Source organism: Contarinia nasturtii, unplaced genomic scaffold (assembly GCF_009176525.2).
Source record: "Contarinia nasturtii isolate CC-2019 unplaced genomic scaffold, AAFC_CNas_1.1 Cnas_scaffold_4311, whole genome shotgun sequence".
In the NCBI taxonomy this organism is placed as follows: domain Eukaryota; kingdom Metazoa; phylum Arthropoda; class Insecta; order Diptera; family Cecidomyiidae; genus Contarinia; species Contarinia nasturtii.
The window spans coordinates 3,052,948-3,074,689 of NW_022201606.1; the positions used below are offsets into that span (position 1 = coordinate 3,052,948).

Consider the following 21,742-nt stretch of genomic DNA (forward strand, 5'->3'; position numbering starts at 1 on the left):
GCTGCTTTATTGCCATACTGTTGCCTCCACTGAATGCGTGTCTGCCGTACACATTTATAAATGAATATGAATGCTTATGCGAAATGACGTTCATACACTTTCGTAGAGAGAGAAAATGATGCTGTTCACGGGGCGAAAATCGAGTTAATAAAATTAATTTTTTCACGTCGATTTTTAATCGTAATTTTTATTTATTCAAGAAAAAACAATTTATAAACCGATTTTGTTCCGTGGAGTGTTGAAATTATCGATCTAAATCGATATATATTTTTTGTATCGAGAAAACAAAGCAAGCGCTGAATAAAGTATTGTGTGCATAAGAGACATTTTTAACCAGAAAAATACTATCCATAAAAACTTTTTTTTTGTCTAAATACATAGAGAGACTCATTTACTTTGAAGAAATCTGAAGTGTACGTATTTTTCTGATTACATTTTTGAAGTTACAACGAGTAATTATAAAATGTGCGGGAAATACTGATTGATGAAATTGTATTTCAGAAAAAAAGAAAAAAAAAATAAAAGCCACAGAAAAAAGAAAGATCACCCAACCCAAGATCAAATTGTTGTCGAAATAAATGGTAAATTAAAAACTGTTCAGAGATGAAAAACAGAAATTATTAGTTGCGTTTTATTTAATTTGCACAAAAGTTGAAGATTTGCAAATAAATTGCAAAAAATTAAGCAAAAAAAAAATTGAATCATGATTTAATATTACAAAGTCCATTCATGGCAGCCATCTTTTTTTTCATTTCCTATTACTCATATATACACCATAGTTTGCTGTTGCGCCATAGTCACAACTGCTGTCTTCGTTCCCTCCGTTGTCTTCATGTACGCCATTACAAAACGGCAAGAATAAATATTAATATTTTTTCGTAAGTTTTTTTTTAATCGGATAACATCCACATTGAATGGACTGCATCGCCTCACAAAATAAATTGCAATCCATGGCAAATGAATTGCAAATTTTAATGAGTATTTTCGTTTTTTCCTTCGTCAATCCAAATGATGGCAAATTGAACATTTTCGATATTGATGTTGCTAACAAAATTTTCATTTCATTCGATCAAAAAACGAAGTCATTTTTGCAGGCAAACGACAAAAGCAAGCAGCACGGAAACCGATTTATCGTCGAATAATGAATTGCGCTAATAGTTGAACATCAAGGCGAAACAAAAATGAGCACGCACACCAGCGCAACGCTTGTGTTTGTGTGTGTGTATGTGTCGTCAAACAAGCGCCCTTTGTGTGGTGCTAATCAAGTGAAAATGAATGTGATGTTTGTGCGCGCGTGTTGGTCATACAAACATCTATGTGTAACATACTCCAACATCAGCCATCACATATGAGCTAGAGTGAAACAACCATTTCACAATATCGCGTACACACGCGAAACCCTCGCCCGCCGCCGCCATTTTTAGGTCAAGTGAAGCCTGTGTGTAAATGCTCTCTTTCTCACTCTAGCTCCCCCGTATCTCTCCATTTCGATGAGTATAAATTCTCATTAAATCGACTCGGAAAAAACTGTATTCATTGATTAGTAGCGTGTGTGTGTCTTTGGTGTTAGGCCAGCGAGTGTATTCGCGTTTTCATTTTCATTACGGATAAAAGTAGATTATTATTTTTTTTTGTTTGGATTAAATTTAATTCAAAAAGAAATTTATTTAAAATCGTTGCTATTGCAATTGACCGAGGTAAATTGAGTGACGAAGATGCAGTGAAATAAGATCCAATTTGAATCGACGTCTATCGCCGACTGAGGCGAACACTTTTTCGTTTTTGTGTATTGTGTTGAACGACGAAAGAGACATATTTTTCACAGCAGTAGCAGCACTGGTAGCCGTATTGGCAGTAACAGTGAGCTATAGTAATCGTTGTCGTTGCGAGCGCCGCCATGTTTGGGAGTCACCGTACATTTTTATTTATTATTACTATAGCACTCGATAATATCCATAATTAATAAAGGCGCATCAGCTAAATGCACCAAACGCATTTCAATCGCATCCAATTCGGATCAATAAATGTGTCGTAAATTATCCCAAATACAATAAATGCGTATTAAAACAACGCAAATACCGACAGTTGCACGACGATAAATGCGTAGAATGAGAAAAAATAAAGTCGCAAGTGAAAAGTGAACGGGTTCAATTGTGTGAAAGTCAATAAGACAAAATATGTATTGTACATGATGAACTGTTTTTTTTCTTCTCTCACTCCCTCTTTTGTGACAACGGATTAGACAATGAACATTCGCACGGGACCGTTCATCTGCTATTTGTCAAAGTCAGTTTTATTGTTTACCTAACTAAATCGAAACAAAAAAATATTCTCGACATTCAAAAAATGAAACAAGTTATGGTCCAAATCGCTTTATCGTGTTTTTTTTGCGGAACATTTGTTGTGAGAATGTGCATCGTATTTATGCCATTTTTATGAAAATTCACTATCATATGATAATACACAGAACAAAGTGTACAGAATTCGGATTTTTGTGCTTTTCCGTTCATGTTCCCATGAATTTTATGTAATCTAAAATCTATATCGTCATTTCATGAAAATATTGTTGAACAGCAACTGTTTTTTTTTTGCTACATTGCATGTCAGTAATGTCAACAATATGATAGACTTATAGATAATATACAAAATGTACGGATAACATGTTCTGATTGTACACATCTCTGTCAACATTGTTTCCATTTTTAAAATCAAATATTTCACTTTGATAGTTTGTGACCATTGTTGCTACTTCTGCTGTGAGTTGGCAAATATCTCTGAAGAGCAAAATTTAACCAAAACACTTCTCTTGATTGCCGAAAGAATATGCAAAGTTGATAGTACATGCATAAATGAGCCTGTCACCAAAACATCAAAGTGCATTCACAATGCGTTTTTAACGACTGTTTAAAAGTAATTAAGAACAAATCTATTCTATGTGTATATATAGTTCATCAGCTCTGAATGGGATTTATTTCAAGCCAAACTCTGGCGTTCAACAGATTATTTCGAAACATTTGGTATTGAGTGTGGGTGATTGCACCAATATTGTATTTTTTCCCTTTTTACTTGAGCTAAAAAAATAGATACACAAATTTAACGTTAATTTTTTTTATAATTTCAGATTTAATGTCGTCAATTTCATAAAAAAGCAAGTGATTTTAAAGAGTAAACAGACTATCAAAGAAAGATCTTTGGATGCTTAATGACATATAAATGATCTGCCTGAGCTGACCTGTATTCATTTCATTGATTACGTCTGAATTGGTAAGCATCTCCCCTATTCCATCCTATTTGTTTCCAAACAAATTCAGTGCCATTTTTCAGTGAACCACCAGCAGTTTTCAAAAGCAAACAAATAATTGCGAAAGAGTGACCACGAAATCAGTTTTTTAAAAAATTTAATGATTGTAATAGTGAAAAATACACTTCCAAAATATATGACAACTTGATAATTATCGCCATTGCTTCCTACTTCCGAAAACATTTCAATTTGTGTTTCGATCACTGATATAATAGAAATAAACACGAGCGCGTGTCAACAAAAAAAATACTCTGCTTTTGAGGTCATCAAACTTAAAGTGAGTTCTGTTTTCATTTAAAAAACAAGGGACGATTTCCTCTTTGTTCAGTTTGCAAAAAACGTAATGATGACATTCAAGGACAAAATGCAATGAAATTGAACAACTACATTCTTTAAAAAGTGACTACTATTTTATGTAAAACCTCATCGCTCAAGAAATCAAAAATTCTGTTGAAAAATTGTTGTAAAGTGAAGAATTCTATATTGTAAGAATGAAGAAAACGCGAAAGATTTTTAACGGCTATTTAATCTATATTTAGAAATATTGCTCGGTGCACATAACGTAATCATAAACAAACAGTGTTTTTATTAAAAAAACGTCTAAGAATTATTTGAAAACCATTGCCATATTGTCAAACATCGTGAATCAAAACAAAAATATATTGAAGGACGTGATAAATGTTAGAATGATTGTCCAAAACTCAGCGTTTCAAATGAAATCCGTGATATATTTTGATAACATTTTTTGTTGAAATCGAAACAGATCTATGTTCATCTTCTCAAGAATAAAAAAAATCTATTAAAGCTCTATCATATATTGATGACTTTGATAAATAATCGAAGAATTATTCTTTACTTCATAAACATGAGAGAACAAATAAACAGAGTAAAAAGCGAGATCAGCAAATAATGCAAACATATAAATCAATTGCACTTTTTGGTGTACAGAAAATTGTGAAGACAGAAAAAAACGCGCCAAAAAGAAAAGCAACTAATCGTTGAAAAGAAAAATTGTTTGGTTCGTGTTTTATAAACAGAAACATCGATACTTCTTTTCTTTTTTTGTTTCATTTCACAACTAAACTATTGGCAATAAAATTGAAAATATTTTAAAATTTAGTAGCATCCATATGAATGAGACAGATTAAAATCTTTTTTTTCCAAAGCGATTTCTGTTTCAGTCATTCGAATTCTTCTTCGAAGGCAATGCAAAAATCAATATATCCGGTGATGAGACACTTTCTTTTTTTCGTGTCAATATGAAATGTATGCGACTTCAATTCAGTTGTTGATTTCACTACGAATGTGATATTTTTTCTTAGTGCCGTGCGTGCTGTACTTCAACGTACAATTGCCGCTCTTTTAGCACCTCGTTCGCTACTCCGCTTCTTTTTCCATTTCACTCACAATTTTTTTTTGAGCTGTTGATGCATACGATGGAGTGCCTTTTATTTTAGCCAGTCAGTGAAAACAAGAAGTGTACAGTTTGTCGCTACGAAGAACCACAAAACCGCGTTTGAATAGCAAAAGGTCTGAAAAGGCGACAATGAAAAAGGCGCGCGCATATGTAATTCATGCACACACTCACAACGAATGCTGCCGATTGAGTTATTTTTTTCACCCAGCAATATTGCTTTCTCTTTTTCTCGATCGCATTGTTTTGCGATGCATGGTCTAGAGTTGTTTCATTCACGGAATAGGAAAACGAAGTAAACGACGAAATAATTGTTGTTGCATGAATTTCTCTCTCTCTCTTCCTCTATCGCGTATGTGAGTATGTGTGAGACTATTTTATAGTGGAGAAATCGAAGTGACTTGCGTATACGGGGTATGTTGAGTGTACGTTTGTGTTTGGGTGAATGTGAGTACGAGTGCGATTGTGAAAGAGTGTGTAATAGATGTGAAATCAATGAGTTACATATGAATCAAGCGACGACATACGTTTCGAGTACTTTTAACTATGTGCCGTTTTCAAGTATACTTCTATCGATATAAATATACACATAACGATCATATCTGTCTGGAGCTATTTTCGCCACACGAGACGAAAATAGAAAAACGAAACGACACTATGTTTGTCTGAAAGCATTATGGCATGTGTTGGTGCTGCGTACAATCAACACAACAAAACACATGCTATTTCGGCAGAAATTCAAGTTTTTTCTCTTCTTTCATACATCTGAGTCCAATGACCAAAAAATGATTTCTACTTGTTAGCCGTGAAAAAAAAAACATGCGGAACAAATACTGTATACAGCCGTACCGATCGATCGGTGATAACAACATATGAAACAATTTTTGGCGCTCACAAAGCGAACGGATAAAATACGTGCCATTCGGCATGAAAAAGTATTAAAAAAATATAAGAAAGCGATGGGACCATGAATGCATTCTTCACGTTTTTGTTCGAACAAATTTTATGTGAAGAACGAAACCAATAAGGCACAACCGATAGATTGTATAGCATATATTGCTACCAAACAAACAATTTGTTTTGTTGGCATTTTATCTATTCTTTTCTGAATTTCACCAGATAGTGCAGTGAAGCCATTGTCATTTTTCTACCTGCGATTCTTTGCACGAATCGTTCGTTATTATTATCGATAAAAATACATATGCTACATGGGCTGCATTTAACCACGTCAAATACGATGCGAAACACTTTTCCATTTCCAGGGAGCTACATTTACGACATTCGATTGGCCTACTTATTTCATGTGATATAGCCCAGTTTCCATATTCGAAAATAAAAACTTATTTTCGCTGATACTATTTTATTGCACCGTCGATGTGATTCCCCGCATCTGCGATATAATAATATTATAAACTGATGACAATAAAATTAAATGGCCAAAACTGACGTGGTCTTTTTTTGAACAATTTTCTGTGTCAAAACGATTGAAATGCTTGCGCACTTTGTATGTGGTTTATATTCAGTGTACCGCCGCATATCCTTCAAACCTACGTTAATATGATAGCATTCGTGCAAATGGGAGATAGAGAGAAAAAGACAGACATAAAAGAAGCGAAACGAACATCGAGACCGAAAGCAATGAAGCAAAATGCGCAAAATAATTACATACGACCATTGAATGTACTTCATAAAAATATACAAACAGTATAAATACACAAAATTTAAAATAACAGAGAGAAGAGAAGAAAAAAATATATATGTTAAAATACACGATATGTAATGGTACAGTTACGTGCCTCAAACCCGATACTCGTTCCATTCAGTTTATGACGATAGAGAAAACACGAGAGCGACAACAACAAAAATAACATGCCAAAAACCAAACGCAAACCATTTCGAAAACAATAGAACAGCAATACACACACATAAAAGCGACAAACAGAGTAGTCTGTCGAACGAGATTGTAAGAAAAAGACAGACTTAATGCGAATGAGAAATGACAATGACTGAAAATGCTTGCTTTCGAAAGAGACCAAGAGTATAGTCCTTGCGGCTTCCGTTCGAGGGGTCTGAGTGAAATGACAGAGTGAGAAATGAAGTCATAGTGTTTAGGTTTTTGTTTTATTGTTTATGCTCATGGAATGGCACATTGGCTGGTATGTGTGTGTGTGTCTATGTATCGATGTGAGTAAGTATGAGTGAGTGTCGAATTTTTGTTGAGCGTTCGTTTCTCGAGAGCGAATGCGTTTGGGTCTCGTCGCTGTCAGTTATATGTTAATCGTGTTTCGGTGAACGTGTGCTTCAGCTTGAGTGTATAGAAAAGAGTGTTTATTAGTGAAAAATGCTGTTTCTTGTCGTCGCTGCGTTCACACCAATACACATGCGGTGTACAAAGCAGAGCAGCATCAGCCTTACCATATAACAAAGACACAAAATAATAAGAAGAAGAGTGTACAGCGACATCGACAATTTTATGAGCGCGTCGTCTTTTGCGGCCATAATCTTTTTTCGCTTTTCTTTCACATATATATGTAGAAGTGTCCGTAGTGAAAAAAAAACCGTTTTGCTGCATTCATTCCAACAAAATTTGATTAAAAATGATTTTTAACGACGCATTTTTGAGGATAAATTAGTGATGGAACACTAATACACTACACAAAATTGTTTTCAACCATTTTTTTTACAATAAAAGGTGCATTTTGAGTGTAAATCGTGTGTATGCAAATATAAAACGAAACGCCGGACACTCAGGCAAAAATTAACCTTGAAGTGATAATCAAATTTTATGTTGCAATTTTTCCTTGATTGCTGATTTCAATAGTGCACTCGCCCTGGAATAATCGGTGAAATAGATATGTTTTCCAATATTATTTGACTAAAAATACTTGAAAAATTCAGTTTGAAAAATTATAGTTGGATCGAACTATTCAATTTACATTTGTGACGGCTTCGCCCAAACCAAACAAAAAATAAGCAGAAAATCCAGGGAAAAAAGTTTGGTTAAGTTAGTGCAGACAATATGCAATAGACTGACGTCAGTAGAACAAACCCAATTGAAGTATAGATAGTGCAATTAAATGAATTCAGTTGTGTTTGCGCAGGAGAAAAATATTTCGTCTTCGAAATGTATGCATAATGCGAATCAATTTATTTTGCGAAAACTAATTTCGTGGCTATTTCTAGCAAAAATTTGCTCTGCGAAAAAAAATGTGGTTCAACGGTGCTGGAGGTGGCACTAGTACTGCTGATATGAATTCAATCAGTATGAATTCGAACATTAGTTCGAGCATTAACTCGAGCGTCAGTTCGAATTTGAGCTCAAATATGGGCATGAACGCGAATTTTATGAATATGGTACAAAATTTTAATCCTAACAATCATGATGTATTTGATTTCAGTCTGCATTCAAGTATGCAGCAAGGGACTGAATCTTCATCGACCGCCGTTTCTGTAAGTATTCACTATGAGCTGTCATTTTTACCAATTGAAAATTGAAATGAATAAGATACGCGGTTATTTTAAATGTTTTACAATTTTTAATTGGTTTTTTGCTTTCTTTGCATGAAAATATAAAAAGGGCATTCCGCCAAGACCGCCGACTGAGAAAAAAGATTTTCCATCAACGACACCAACAACAATGGAGCAGAGTAAGGAAGTGCCACGGGTTGCTGATCAAACGCCGATCAAAACTGAATCGGGTGGAGATTCCGTCAATGGTACTGTACAACCACCTGTTATCCCGCCTCCCGAACGACCAGGCCGATTAACAAATCAATTGCACTTCCTCTCAAAAACTGTCATGAAAGATGTCTGGAAGCACAAATTTTCATGGCCATTCCAACAACCTGTCGACGCAAAGAAATTGAATCTTCCCGATTATCATAAAATCATCAAACAAGCAATGGATTTGGGCACGATAAAGAAACGATTGGAGAACAACTTTTATTGGAGTTCAAAGGAGTGCATTCAGGATTTTAATACAATGTTCACAAATTGTTATGTATACAATAAACCAGGAGAAGATGTGGTCGTTATGGCACAAGCACTTGAAAAAGTTTTCTTGACAAAAGTGACACTGATGCCAAAGGACGAGATTGAAATCGAAAGCCGCACATCGAATAAAAATAAAAAGAAGGCACCACGTATTAGCGGGGCCGCTCCATTGCCAAGTCCGGTCGGACCAGTTGCAGCTGCTGCTGGTATAAACCGTGGACGACCTGCATCATCACTTGGATCTGTGACAACGTCGAGCGCACCACCAAATGCATTAGGTAATTTGATGACAAAAATACTGCTTTAATTTCGTATACCAATCATCTTACATGAGATTTCCTCTCTATGTGACTCTCCAAAAAAAAAAAACACGTTTGATTTCGATTTTCCATTTTCTAATGAATATAATTTCTGTATGATAATGATTAACAGGCTCAACCATACCACCAATTGGTACGATGCCACCATCTTCGATACCAGGAAGCACTAACACGACAACAACTGCATTGATACCGCCGGTACAACAGTTTGCACCAAAAGGTGCTGTTCCACCGCAGATGCCGGGTATGCCACCAAATGCACTCGCTGCACTTCAGCAACCCCAGTATCAATTGAACAAAGCACCGCAACCGGGAATGGATTCAGTTTTGCCACCACAACAACCTGCTAAAATGAAGAAAGGTGTGAAAAGAAAAGCCGATACAACGACACCAGCCAACTCTTTCGAGTCATACACTCTCACAGATCCGCTTACGAAAAGCGCCAAAATCGCCACTCGACGTGAATCTGGTCGACAGGTAAGAACGAATTTTCATACTTATAGTGTATTTGTTATCAAACATTATTCCATTGTATTATGTGACAAAATCTCAATAACAATTCCTCACATATTCGCTAAAACGCAACTTTCAATTCCATATTGATCATGGTAACATGAAAAAAAATTTATAAAATATTATTCAAATAATTTGCAGGAAACGGCAATACCTCCGTATCAAACAGGTGCTTTTCCAATGTCACCAATGACACCCCATCAAGCCGCTACGCCCAAAAATAAGGGCAAATTGTCAGAAGCCTTAAAAGCCTGTAATGAAATCTTAAAAGAATTATTCTCAAAGAAGCATTCGGGATATGCATGGCCATTCTATAAGCCGGTCGATGCTGAACTGCTGGGATTGCATGACTATCATGATATCATTAAAAAGCCAATGGACCTGGGCACGGTGAAAAAGAAGATGGACGATCGCGAATACAAAAGTGCGTCCGAGTTTGCCGACGATGTTCGATTGATCTTCACAAATTGTTACAAATACAATCCACCAGATCATGATGTTGTCATGATGGGCCGAAAATTACAAGACGTTTTCGAAATGCGATTTGCAAACATTCCCGATGAACCCGTTCGTAATACATCGTATCAGCGTCATCCACACAAACAAATAGACACATCTGATGATGACTCCAGCGACGAAGGCGTTGAATCGAATTCAGATGATGAACGAACATTGAAAATAAAAACCCTGGAGGCGCAATTGTCTGTGCTACAAAATGAAATTCAAAAATTGAAGGACGAACAATCGAACAAACGAAAAACGACCAAGAAAAAAGTCAAAGACAAAAAGAAAGCAACCGCTCCAGTTAGCACACCCATGATGCCCACAATGCTTACCAGTCACACACCAATCAGTCATGCGGCCACAGCGGCCGCCAAAGCAGCACAAAACCCAATGGCCGCCATGCAAGCGATGGGAGTTAATCCAGCCGTATCGGTGCCGACTACTGCCGCCAAAGGTGCTAAGGCAAAAGGACAACGTGCTCCAAAGGCAAACGCTGGACAAGGTGCACCCAAACGTGGAAAAGCGGCCATGGGTAAGTCTATTTATAATAACACTAACGACAGCAATCGTCACCATTTTTTCTTTCTTTACATTTATTAATTTTTCAATTTGCACGGAATTTATTCAGGTAACGCTCCAGCAACTGCACGTGGTGCAAATAAGAAGAAACCAACAGTGCCGACAACCAACTTTGAGTCTGAGGACGAAGACACTGCTAAACCAATGTCGTATGATGAAAAACGCCAATTGTCATTGGACATCAATAAATTACCAGGTAAACATCACAGTATATACATGAAACAAATCATCGGCAAGATCCGCCTTCCTTAAAACCACAACGAATACTATTTATTTTTGTTTTTATAGGCGACAAACTTGGTCGAGTTGTTCATATCATACAGAATCGTGAGCCATCACTTCGTGATTCCAATCCGGATGAAATCGAAATTGATTTCGAAACCCTTAAACCGTCTACACTTCGTGAACTGGAGAGCTATGTTGCCACATGTCTTCGTAAAAAAACTCGTAAGACTTACTGTAAGTTCCCAATAGACACACACTGCTAAAACGGAAAATGATGATTTAAAGATGAACCAAATCAAAATAGAATATTAAAGTATTTTACAAATCGATCGTAACCCCACACAATAGAAATCACATAAATACGCACCTTAACACTTTTTCGTTCCTTGTTGGAGCTAGAAAACCACAATGAAAAAAATCCACAAAAGTTTGAATAGGCAAACATCTGTGGTTGAGACCGTCTCATTGAGACGACAAGTAAAGTGTATTGTTTCTCTCTTTTTATCGAGATGGTACTGTCCTGTGTGACACAATGTCCGTCGCAAAAAGGATGAGAAATAACATACTTTACGTTTCACCCATGGATGTGCTTGTTGTCAAACACTGTAAAACTGTAAATATATATAGCATTTTACTCACTGCATCACATGCTTCACTTGCACCCTATTCCTATGCACCAAAAAAAGCAATCAAACGCCAACCAATTCTCTTCTCAAAAAGAATTACTCATAAATAAAATTGTAAATAAAATATCGCGTATGTGTGCAATTGAAATAGCATGTAAATAATTCTAGCTCTAGAACCTAACCAATGCCAATTTGTACAGTAAATATGGCGAAAAAAGTGATTTTTGCGATCAATCTAATCAAATTAGTAGTGTCTGTGTTAATTGGATGAACTGAGCATCAACCTATTTGAATTATTATTATTTTTATTTTTTTATTTATTATTTTGTCATTTCATTGGTCTATGTGTTTTAGTTTTTATATTGTGTTCGTGAATATGGAAAACAAATATTTTTTTTCAATTAATTTTCAAAATTTTTGGTTGCATGTTTTACTTTCATAATTTTTGCACCACATCTTAAGTTTTTTTTAAGTTTTTTTGTCGTTATTTTATACCTTTCGGCGATGATATTCTAATAACTTGGCACTTCCAACAAAAATATTTGTTTTCATTTGAAAGTGTTTCTGTAACATATAAAGCACTGTTTCTATTCTATCTTTAACTGAATCAATTGGCCAATCATCGAGAATTAAGCATATGACACTGATGTGCATCATTTTATTTATTTCGAAAATGTAGACAAAAAGGTGTCTGGAAAATCGAAGGATGAGCAAATGGCGGAAAAGAAGCAAGAGCTTGAGAAACGCTTACAGGATGTGACAGGTCAATTGGGCTCTGCTAAAAAGGCAGCCAAGAAAGGTATGGATAGTATAAATGAGAATCGTATATCTATAAAACAATTGTGATTTCTTCTCTTTTCCCATGATCGGAATGATAACAAACGGTCACGAACATTCGTTCATTTTCTTTTCGTTTCATTTTTTCTATGTGTATTTTCAGTTGAAGATGCAGCTGCTGGAAAATTAGATGCTGCCGTTGTACCACCTGCCGGTCATCTGTCATCAAGTTCCAGTTCAAGTGATTCATCGTCATCTAGTTCCAGCGATAGCAGTTCAAGCGATTCGAGTGACAGTGAAGCAGGTTAGGAATTAAACTAAATACACACAAAAAAATGAAATATGCAAAATATTTGTAAAAGAAGTAGCTGATTCATTTGATTTACGAAAACGTGTTAAACATTTTATCTTTTAAAAAAACCAAACACACTTACGAATGTGTTAGAATATGTATTAATTTCTAATATTGAATCAAACGAATACAATGCTAAATGTTGAAAGTAGATCGTGAATTTGAATCGATCTACTTGTCTAAGGGAAGAAGCTAACGAAAATGTAGCGAGAAAATAAGCAGTGCCTAATAGGCGTTCGAGATTTATTTTCCCACATCGACTCCTGATATTGACAAGAATGTTTTTAAAAAACGCGTATTCAATATAAATATGTAGAACAATTACACAAAAACCGATGAATGTGTGTTCAACTATATTCCTCTTATTATACTTTCGCATTTGTACATATATAGAAATATGGTTAAATAAATGAGTCCAATTCATCTCTTACCTTTTTATACATTTCACTCAGTAAAAATTCAATGATTTCATTTTTTTTGTTCTAAAAAAGGAAGTAAAAGACATTTAATATTAAATACATTAACACCGATGAAATACATCCAACACAACGGCATTCATCGTACACGTATATAAATTTTTATTAGTTTCTCTTATATTCTTTCATTTTATCGGCTTGAAAAAAAAAAGTTTCTCTTTCGATAGTTCTTTTCACATTTTATATACAATAAAAGTTAAAGAAAATTGTTTTATTTTAAATCATGAATTTAGATGTAGAACTTGAAATCGGGTCACGAATCGTGGCAACGCAGATAAAATATTAAACTGGTTTATGTGGCCGATGCAGGAATTTCAACTCCTGAACACAAAAACTTTTCGGAAATGTGCCATAAGTCATTTTTAATCATCATTTCCAATGGCTCGCGTTAAACAAACCCTTTGATGCAATATTTTCCAAAATCGCAATCACATTTATTTCAATAAAAATGCTCAATTGCCGTTCGCCGACCCGATTTATTGTAAATACCAACAAATATGTAGTCATAAATGTACGTATTTGTGTGGTGCACATGGTTTCGGCGTTCAAATCTTTGTTTATTACGAAAATTAAGCTTCCTTGAACTTGTCCATCAAAGAACAATGATCATTCTTTGCGATTCGTTCATCCCAAACAAAAAAAAAGAAAAGAAAAAAACAACTATAAAATAATTGTATTCTGTGCGATTCCGTAGTTTGTGGATCAAATGAAATCAAGTTTTAAACTGTACAAAAAATTAATCAAAGAAATATAGGTTTATGGTATTTAACGAAAATAAAAGTTAAATGTGTGCATGGGGGCAGCCAACAGGACATCCATTCAATTTGCTTTATTTCTTTTTACTATCAAATGAAGAAAGACCTGAATTTTGTTGTTGCAATCTAAAATCCATTTCTTTTTCTCTTTACTGGACCAACGAAAAAAAAAAAAACAAAAACAAAAACTAAACTCTAAAACAAACGGAAAGAATTTCTTAACAATTTTGTCCAAGTCGTTGAAAAACAAAAAAAAAACATCCGCGTGACCTGAATACAGATACAATTTGTTTCAATAATTTCTTTGTTTTGTGATAAAATAGCAATTAGAAAAATCTTCCCTTTCATTTGAACGATTGAATATTAATACAAAAGTCGAATATTCGTCGAATGAAATTCGAGTTATTAAATGATTATATCGTATTACATTTCATAATCGTGAAAAATTCGCCTAATTAAAATTCGCCATAACACCAATATTTCTATTTAAAATGTGTGTAAACCATCGAAAACAGATGAGTTCGTGCATTCGACACAAAATACAAATTGGAAAATGTTGATTAAACCGGTGGCATATTAAATTCATAGGATCTTCAATCATTCAAGTGAACACTTAGTTTAACTAAAACAGCTAAATGAAATACCACTTCACACAGTGCAATGCGTGCGGAACACTAATACGAAATCGATCAACTCAAATCGAATGATAGAGAGACATACCACCGCTAAGTTAAATCAATTTTAGTTGAGCCGTAGGAAAACGACGTGGAAGAAAAAAATCAATCGAGAAACAAATCTGTGTTACACGCAATTAGTAAACTATAGCAATTTATCTTTAGGATTATGATCATAGTTGAGTTCATTTTTCTTTCAATTTGTTGTTGTTGTTCATCATTAGTATTTTAATCCACCCGAATTGCAGACAATGTGTAAATCATAACGGAGAAACTGGAGCACAACGAGCTATTAAAAATTGCTACCACATATATTTCACTTTAAAATGTGAGTTAAACACAACAGTTACATCGCTCTCAAGTTCGGCAAACGTGCAAACGGCACGCACAATTTTTCGATACATTAAAAAAAAATTGAACAGCGACTTGCATACAATTTCCGGTCTATGCCGACGTGTGCCGCGACAAAATTCGAATATCCTATAGCAAGTACGCATATAAAATTAGATCATTTGGTGATTTTAGTTTTGGAATCCAAACGATCATGATCAAGTAATACGATATAAAGGTGTAGAAATTTTGGTGATTTTTTTTATGTTGTTGAATTCAAAAGATAAATGAAAAGAAAAATCTGATTCTACTAAGAAAAATCACACATTTCGACCGGGAACCAATTGCAATTGGTCACGTTGAGTGATTTGGATCCATATATATTGCATGCGCAATAACAGAAAACAGGACTTGAGCTATTTATAGTTGGATCGATGCCGATGATGTAAAAAAACAGCGGCAATTGGCGAATACTACACGATGTATGTGTGTGTGTCGGTCGATCATCAATTCAAGCAAAACAAAAACATTCTGTGTGAATTTACTGAGCTCGACAACAGTGAGAGCAATTCCAACAAAGCAAATTTTAAGGCGCGGCTGTCGGCTTTCCCCTTTACACATTGTTTGCACAAAAATCAATAGGACTTTCAAAGGAGACCAGGACCGAGTAATTAATTTGAAAAAAAAAAAATAATATAAAAATAAATTATAGCATTTATATTGCATATTCGCAAATAGATAAAAAATGAAAGAAAACAAAATGAAAAACAATCGCCTATCGAAACAAACAATCGATATGAATTGACTATCCGTAATAATGGACCGTACAGTTCATTCTATTTGATTTTACAAAGTAGCCTATCAGGTGTGACAACATATGAATTACTGGCAATTACACGAATTACAAATGTGAGCACATTACTGTTCATTTTATTCAAATTAGTAAAAAAAAAACATTTAATTTTAAGCCTATTTTATAGCAAATGAGAAAGAGAAACACATTTAAAATAGTTAAAAATTCACTCACAATTAATAAAAACAAACAGCAAACAACAAATACAAATACAAAAAAAACAACACACACATACATGCTATGGAATAATGAACATTCATAGAAATAGATAAATAATAAGTTTTGTTTAAATTAAATGACAAAAAAGGTGTTGATACGGGAGAAATTATCGATAAGAACTACGTTAGTTTTCTACTTTATGTATCTCGTGTATATTGTTTTTTTTTTTTTTTTCATTAAAGTAAAACTAAATTTTAGGGTCTACTATATCGCAAATCATAAGTAATAACGATCATTCAATTTGTTTAGTCTATTTGTTTTTCGTTCAATGTTTGATTAAAAAAAATTGGTCAGTTTAAAAAAAATATTCATTTGAAACATATATTATGTGTATGAACAAGTAAACAAACAAATTACACGATAAAATGTCAAGAGTTTTATTATTTTGTCTGTGCAGATAGAAAATCGTTTAGACGTCATTTACAGTTGATTATATTGATTTTAGCGGCTCAGCTTATTATTATATTATCTCTCGCGATGGTGTCTATATTTTTTTTCTCACCAAACAAATGTATAAAAATTATGTACAAACTCAAAAGATTCAGCCAGTTTTGGCGGTGAATAAATATTATTATATATTATTATAAAAGGATTATTGATTAAATTTGAATTGTACGAGCAATTTTGTATTTATCGGATTAAATTTGTAATCAGTTTTAACATATAAATTCAACTTTAAATCCAATAATCCCTGTGAAAATAAGAACGGCTGCTAAGATCATTGGTCAGTTCTTAGTATTTAATTGTCATAAATATGATACAATAATTGGAATATGTATGTATGTATGTATTTATATGTATTATTAATATTTCGATAAAGTTTTCTAGTGTGTCCGACAAAACTAAAAGGAATTTCAGAAAAATGCAAAAGAAGAAAAAAAAAACACAAAAAAATTACTATTATTATTATTATGCGAAAATAATTCATGAAAAATCATACAAAATAATAAAAATTTACATTTAAAAATGCGAAAATGATTCGTCTTAATTTAAGAAAAAAACACACCCACACCCACACATGTATGAGGAACAATAAGCAGACAAGAAAAAATTTATTAAACTAGACATTTTTCCGTTTGTTCTAGTTGTTAAGTACGCAAACTTTCATTATGGGCGACAAAAAAAGCCACTCAATGAAACCACTAATAAATCGAATAAATTGAAAAAAAAATTGATTGAAATTCATCATTAAAATGACTGGAATATACACAACCTTTTCACACTTTTTATTTGATATGAGAGATAAATTTTGCTTAAATTTATCTCACCCAAAATAGATTGCATTAACACAACAACAATTACAAACTTATATAAACATGAAATGAAATAGAAATAAAAGCAAATATCAAAATAAAAACGAAATTGACGAAGAAATGACCAATAAAATATGGCTTTTGATTTATGGGCGGATGCCAAAGATTGCAAATCGTAAAATGTATCGCTCAGGCTCTTTCTTCTTTCTGTTCTGGATTTTGTTTGGTTTTGGGGCGAAAATCATGAAATGGATGGATTGATTTGGGTGTTATTCGTTGCCATACACACATTTAAACTTTTGTTAGTGGAAGGTCGTCGTCTAACATAAAAGTTAAATTATCCCCAAACTTGATTTGAATTGATGTAGGTTCTACGACGAGGACACCGCGCAAGAAGAAATTAAAAGATTCTCCATCGCCTGCTATTCGATCGGTAAGTCGGCATACCAATTTCCAATCAATTTGATTTTCTTACGCAATGAATGATGCATTTGTAGGGAGCTTTACCCGCTTTACCATCAGCTAAAGCATTAACATCACTAAATCAAACACCAAATATGTCTATGTTGAATGCACCAGGATTCGCAACGGTAATTGCATTTTTTTTTTCTATGTTTTAATTTCGCAACTCCGACATTTGAAACTACTTCCGTTGTTTCGCAACTCAAAATATTGAAATCAAATATATTTTCTTTCTCATGCAGTCAACACCGCAACAACAAAATCAAGTGCAACATACTCAATCAGCGTTACCACCAATGCCATCACTAAATAGTCTGCATCCTCAGCAGCAACCACCTCAATCAATGAAAACAAATTCATCGCTGTCACAACAACCGCCACAAAATATAATGCAAAATCAGAATGCTTTGAATAATAACGATGTGAATCAATCGTTCTCTACACAACCGATAAATCCCAATCTTAATCTTGGCAGCTTGCTAGGTATCTTTTCAATTGTTTAAACAATCACGACGAGGTGATTTGCTTATCATAAAAAATAACTTTGCATTTTCAGATAATAAAAACCACGGTATGCCATCCTTAAATCCATTAATGCCACCCATGAATTCGATGAATGATAAATCGATCATGAATATGATGCCAAATTTCGACGATCCAGTCGAACAATCATTGGCGTCACTTGAACAAACATTAGGGTGTAAGTGTTCATACGTGCGAAGCAATTGAAAATAAGAGTCAATTAATCGAATATTTTTTTAGGCTTTGATAATCCACATCACAACAATGGAAACAATGGCTTCAGCATGGACTCAACGCTGAACACTTTAAATGGCATGACAAATGTTTCGGCATCCGTATCAAATAATAATAATAATATGATGATGGGATTACCATCATTGACGCAATCGAATGCAAATGCCTTGCCACCGGTTACATCCGATGCATTGGCAACATCAGCCGATCAACGTGGTACATTATTCTTTCGATCATTTATTGAATTATAATCGATTTTGCAAATTTTAATATCAATTTATTTGAATCGATAGGTTTTATGACAGGACTAACAACGTCGTCCGGTAACTTGCCACCGGTCGCAATGAATAGTTCGGTTAATGCGATAGCGCCTATCAACAGCAATAATACTAACACAAATAATAATAATATGAATAGTTCAAATATGATGACTGGCAACGGAGTGACAGCACCGAATTTAAATGTTGGCCTATTCCGGCCGAAGCCAATTGAAGAGCTATTGCCACAACATGACAAGAAAAACACTCCACCAGCGTTACCCCAGCAAATGCCGATGAATGAACAAAAATCAAATTTGTCGAATACGTTCAATAAAAGCATGGATCCGGCGATTAAAAATACAATAGCAAGGTAAACATCGAATATCCGTTCATTTGAAATGTATCAATTTTATAAAATAATTTTTTTTTATAGTTCGTGGTCATCGTTAGCTGCAGCTGTTTCACCGCAAAGCACACCGACATCAAGTAAACCAAAAGTAACACCGGCCATGGATTCATTCCAGCAGTTCAAAAACAGAGCCAAAGAGAAAGCCGACCGACAAAAATTGCTGGAACAACAAGAGATGAAACAACGCAGTCACAAAGAAGCTGTTGAAAAACGGCAACAAGAACAACAAAAAAAGAGAGAAGAAATCGACCGGTAAGACCGTTTGGATTGACTGAGATTATAACAAATAGAAGAGAAAAATGAAAAGTTCTTATCAAATCCGTTATATTTGTTTCATTGCAGGAGGCAACCGTTAGATCAGATTCTTGGTCGTGACGATTTGAAGGCTTCACCACAAGGTAGTGCATCACCGGGAACACCGTCTGCTAACGACAGAGCAGCTGCAAAACGAGCCGAACTTCGACGACAAGAACAGGAGCGCAGAAGACGTGAAGCGGTTAGTATATATCGTATTTTGACTTGAAACAATAATTCTTGAGCGTTTTTTTTTTGGTTTTTCGTATTGAAACAGATGGCCGGTCAAATTGACATGAACATGCAAAGCGAAATGATGGCGGCCTTTGAAGAATCTTTGGAACGTGGCGGTCGATAAAGAAAGAAACAAATTGGTTTGGTTGACATAGATGTGAATGGAAGATAGGAAGAATATGTGTAGAGTCTGCTTCAGTTCAAATGAAATCAGAACCCACGAAAACCCCCGATTTAATTTAGAATTATGGAATTTAATATAAACAGATGAACATATTATTATCAACCACTGTATATGTATTAGATAAGGATACATAGGCAATTAAGCATAACAGATTAAAAAAGAGAAAACCATCGTTAAAGTGAATACAAAAAAAAACAATACTTTAAAACTATTTAGTCAGAAGCGTTTGGAATCTATATTTAGTGAAGAAAGGAAACATTTCGTATGCAAAGGGAAAATATATATACACACACAAACACATCTTATATTAGAAACTATTTGACTAAATGGACATTTCGTAATTCTATTTGTTTAGGTTTTTTTTATTATTTGAATTTTACTTATCAGTACAATGTGCAAAAAGTGAACAACACGAAATAGTGTAACGAAAAGGAAATTTTTTGCTATGGAGCAAAATCGTTTACGTTATAATGTTTCATTTTTGGAACAAAAAAGAAGAAGAAGAAAAAAGTGATTTGACATTTTTACATTTTCTTTTGCGTCGGTTGAAATTTGTTACACACTTTTGATCAGACATACATATATTAACAATCAGTTCCTGTTTTGCTTTTACGCAAAATCACAAGATAACTTGAGACGAAAAATAAATCAAATTATTTTGCATCCAATAGATTCATTTCCGTTTTGTTCATGGCACTAGCGCCAACAACACAATTTCAACAAGAAAAATGAAAAATGAATACCCGGTCACATACAGCGAAACAACATTTAAACAAACAAACAAAAAGATGCAAAGCTAACATTTACATTTTACTATCGAACATAGACATAAATTTTAGTGTTCTACATTGCATAGTTGATAATATTAATATGTCAAAGTAATGAGATATGAAATACAATCATGATACATTCAGTTGCTTTTGATTCTTTCGATTACATTTTCATTGCCGGTTGCTTGCAATCATTGAAATTCATGTTTATATTTCGTTTCACACATTCATCAAAGGGTTCACATTCGAATAGACAAAAATAGAACATAAATTCTATTGAATTGATTTGAATTAAATATGTGTAGGAAAATGATGCGTCATTTTTAGAAATGAATTTACAATCATCTTCAATCTCTTCTTTTTTGAAAAATATAAAAAAAAATGTTTATGTGCAAAACAAGGAACAACAATTATTTTCAGTTATAAAGTGTTTATGTTTGTAAGTAATAAAAAAAACAATGTTAAGAATATACAAAAAAAAACAAAACTTAAAAAAATTCGATGTTTATTATTCTTTCCCCGAATCCAAAACAGCAATTCTCGTGCATAGAAAATAACCAGTTCATCCACAGATTGCTGCTAACCGACTTTTATAATTGTTGTACTTTTTTTCTTCTTTTCGTTTGGTTTCAGTTACAACTTATTACTAGAAACCATGGTATAGATCTTACATCTATTTAAACCGATTAATTCATAGCATAAATGAGAGAAGAATGGCGTGTTGCTAACAAAATGAATTTAAATGCTAAAAAAATGTGTTGGAGACAACATATTTGTAGAATTATTCTTCAGTATTTTATGATTAATTATTCGTTTTTTATTCAACAAAAATAAAATATGAATGTAAAGGAACTAAACAAATTTTTAACATAGGCAAATAAACAGATATGAAAACAAATAGCTCCAAGTTTTATTCTCTTACATTTACATTTTCACAGAAAGATTCAATTCAAGGGGCCGATAATATTAATGGCTTTATCGCATTTATATGCCGTTGTGCATCAGAAACAAATAAATTCTTAATGAATTCAAAACATTCAAGTATTGGTGATCAATTAACTATATAAATAGAATTCAAAACACTGATCAGAATTCTAATTCAAATGCCCAGCTGTCATCCATAAGTACGATTTTTAACTGTTATGCATTACCAGAGCTGGTATTTTCACTCTGATAGTGCGCGCCCTGAACACAGTATACTTTGCATTC

The 21,742-nt window shown here is 33.8% G+C and overlaps 1 protein-coding gene across 6 annotated transcripts; it reads left to right on the plus strand.

The window, feature by feature from the left end:
- The first annotated feature begins 77 nt into the window (after window positions 1–77).
- On the plus strand, window positions 78–20,676 carry LOC116350663 (homeotic protein female sterile-like). 6 transcript variants are annotated; one of them, XM_031782535.1, is made up of 19 exons: window positions 78–581; window positions 3,122–3,264; window positions 8,114–8,165; window positions 8,293–8,986; window positions 9,141–9,505; window positions 9,683–10,577; window positions 10,674–10,820; window positions 10,913–11,083; window positions 12,155–12,274; window positions 12,416–12,556; window positions 17,533–17,597; window positions 17,662–17,754; window positions 17,869–18,109; window positions 18,183–18,326; window positions 18,389–18,598; window positions 18,676–19,012; window positions 19,076–19,303; window positions 19,394–19,547; window positions 19,623–20,676. In XM_031782535.1, exons 3-19 carry the CDS (start codon window positions 8,127–8,129, stop codon window positions 19,701–19,703), a joined length of 4,125 nt encoding a protein of 1,374 aa, XP_031638395.1. In that variant the 5' UTR covers window positions 78–581; window positions 3,122–3,264; window positions 8,114–8,126; the 3' UTR covers window positions 19,704–20,676. The 6 variants fall into 6 exon arrangements, with proteins under 6 accessions (XP_031638395.1, XP_031638397.1, XP_031638396.1 ...); XM_031782537.1 differs by having other exon boundaries at window positions 78–413; XM_031782536.1 differs by lacking the exon at window positions 78–581 and adding an exon at window positions 1,551–1,697.
- The last annotated feature ends 1,066 nt before the right edge of the window (window positions 20,677–21,742 follow it).

Bases quoted from the DNA above. Each gene is read 5' to 3' on its own strand.
- LOC116350663 (XM_031782533.1), top strand. From the start codon at position 7,923: ATGTGGTTCAACGGTGCTGGAGGTGGCACTAGTACTGCTGATATGAAT. The intron at 12,275-12,415 runs GTATGGATAGTA...GTGTATTTTCAG, and splicing joins TAAAAAGGCAGCCAAGAAAG to TTGAAGATGCAGCTGCTGGA. The intron at 17,598-17,661 runs GTAAGTCGGCAT...ATGCATTTGTAG, and splicing joins CATCGCCTGCTATTCGATCG to GGAGCTTTACCCGCTTTACC.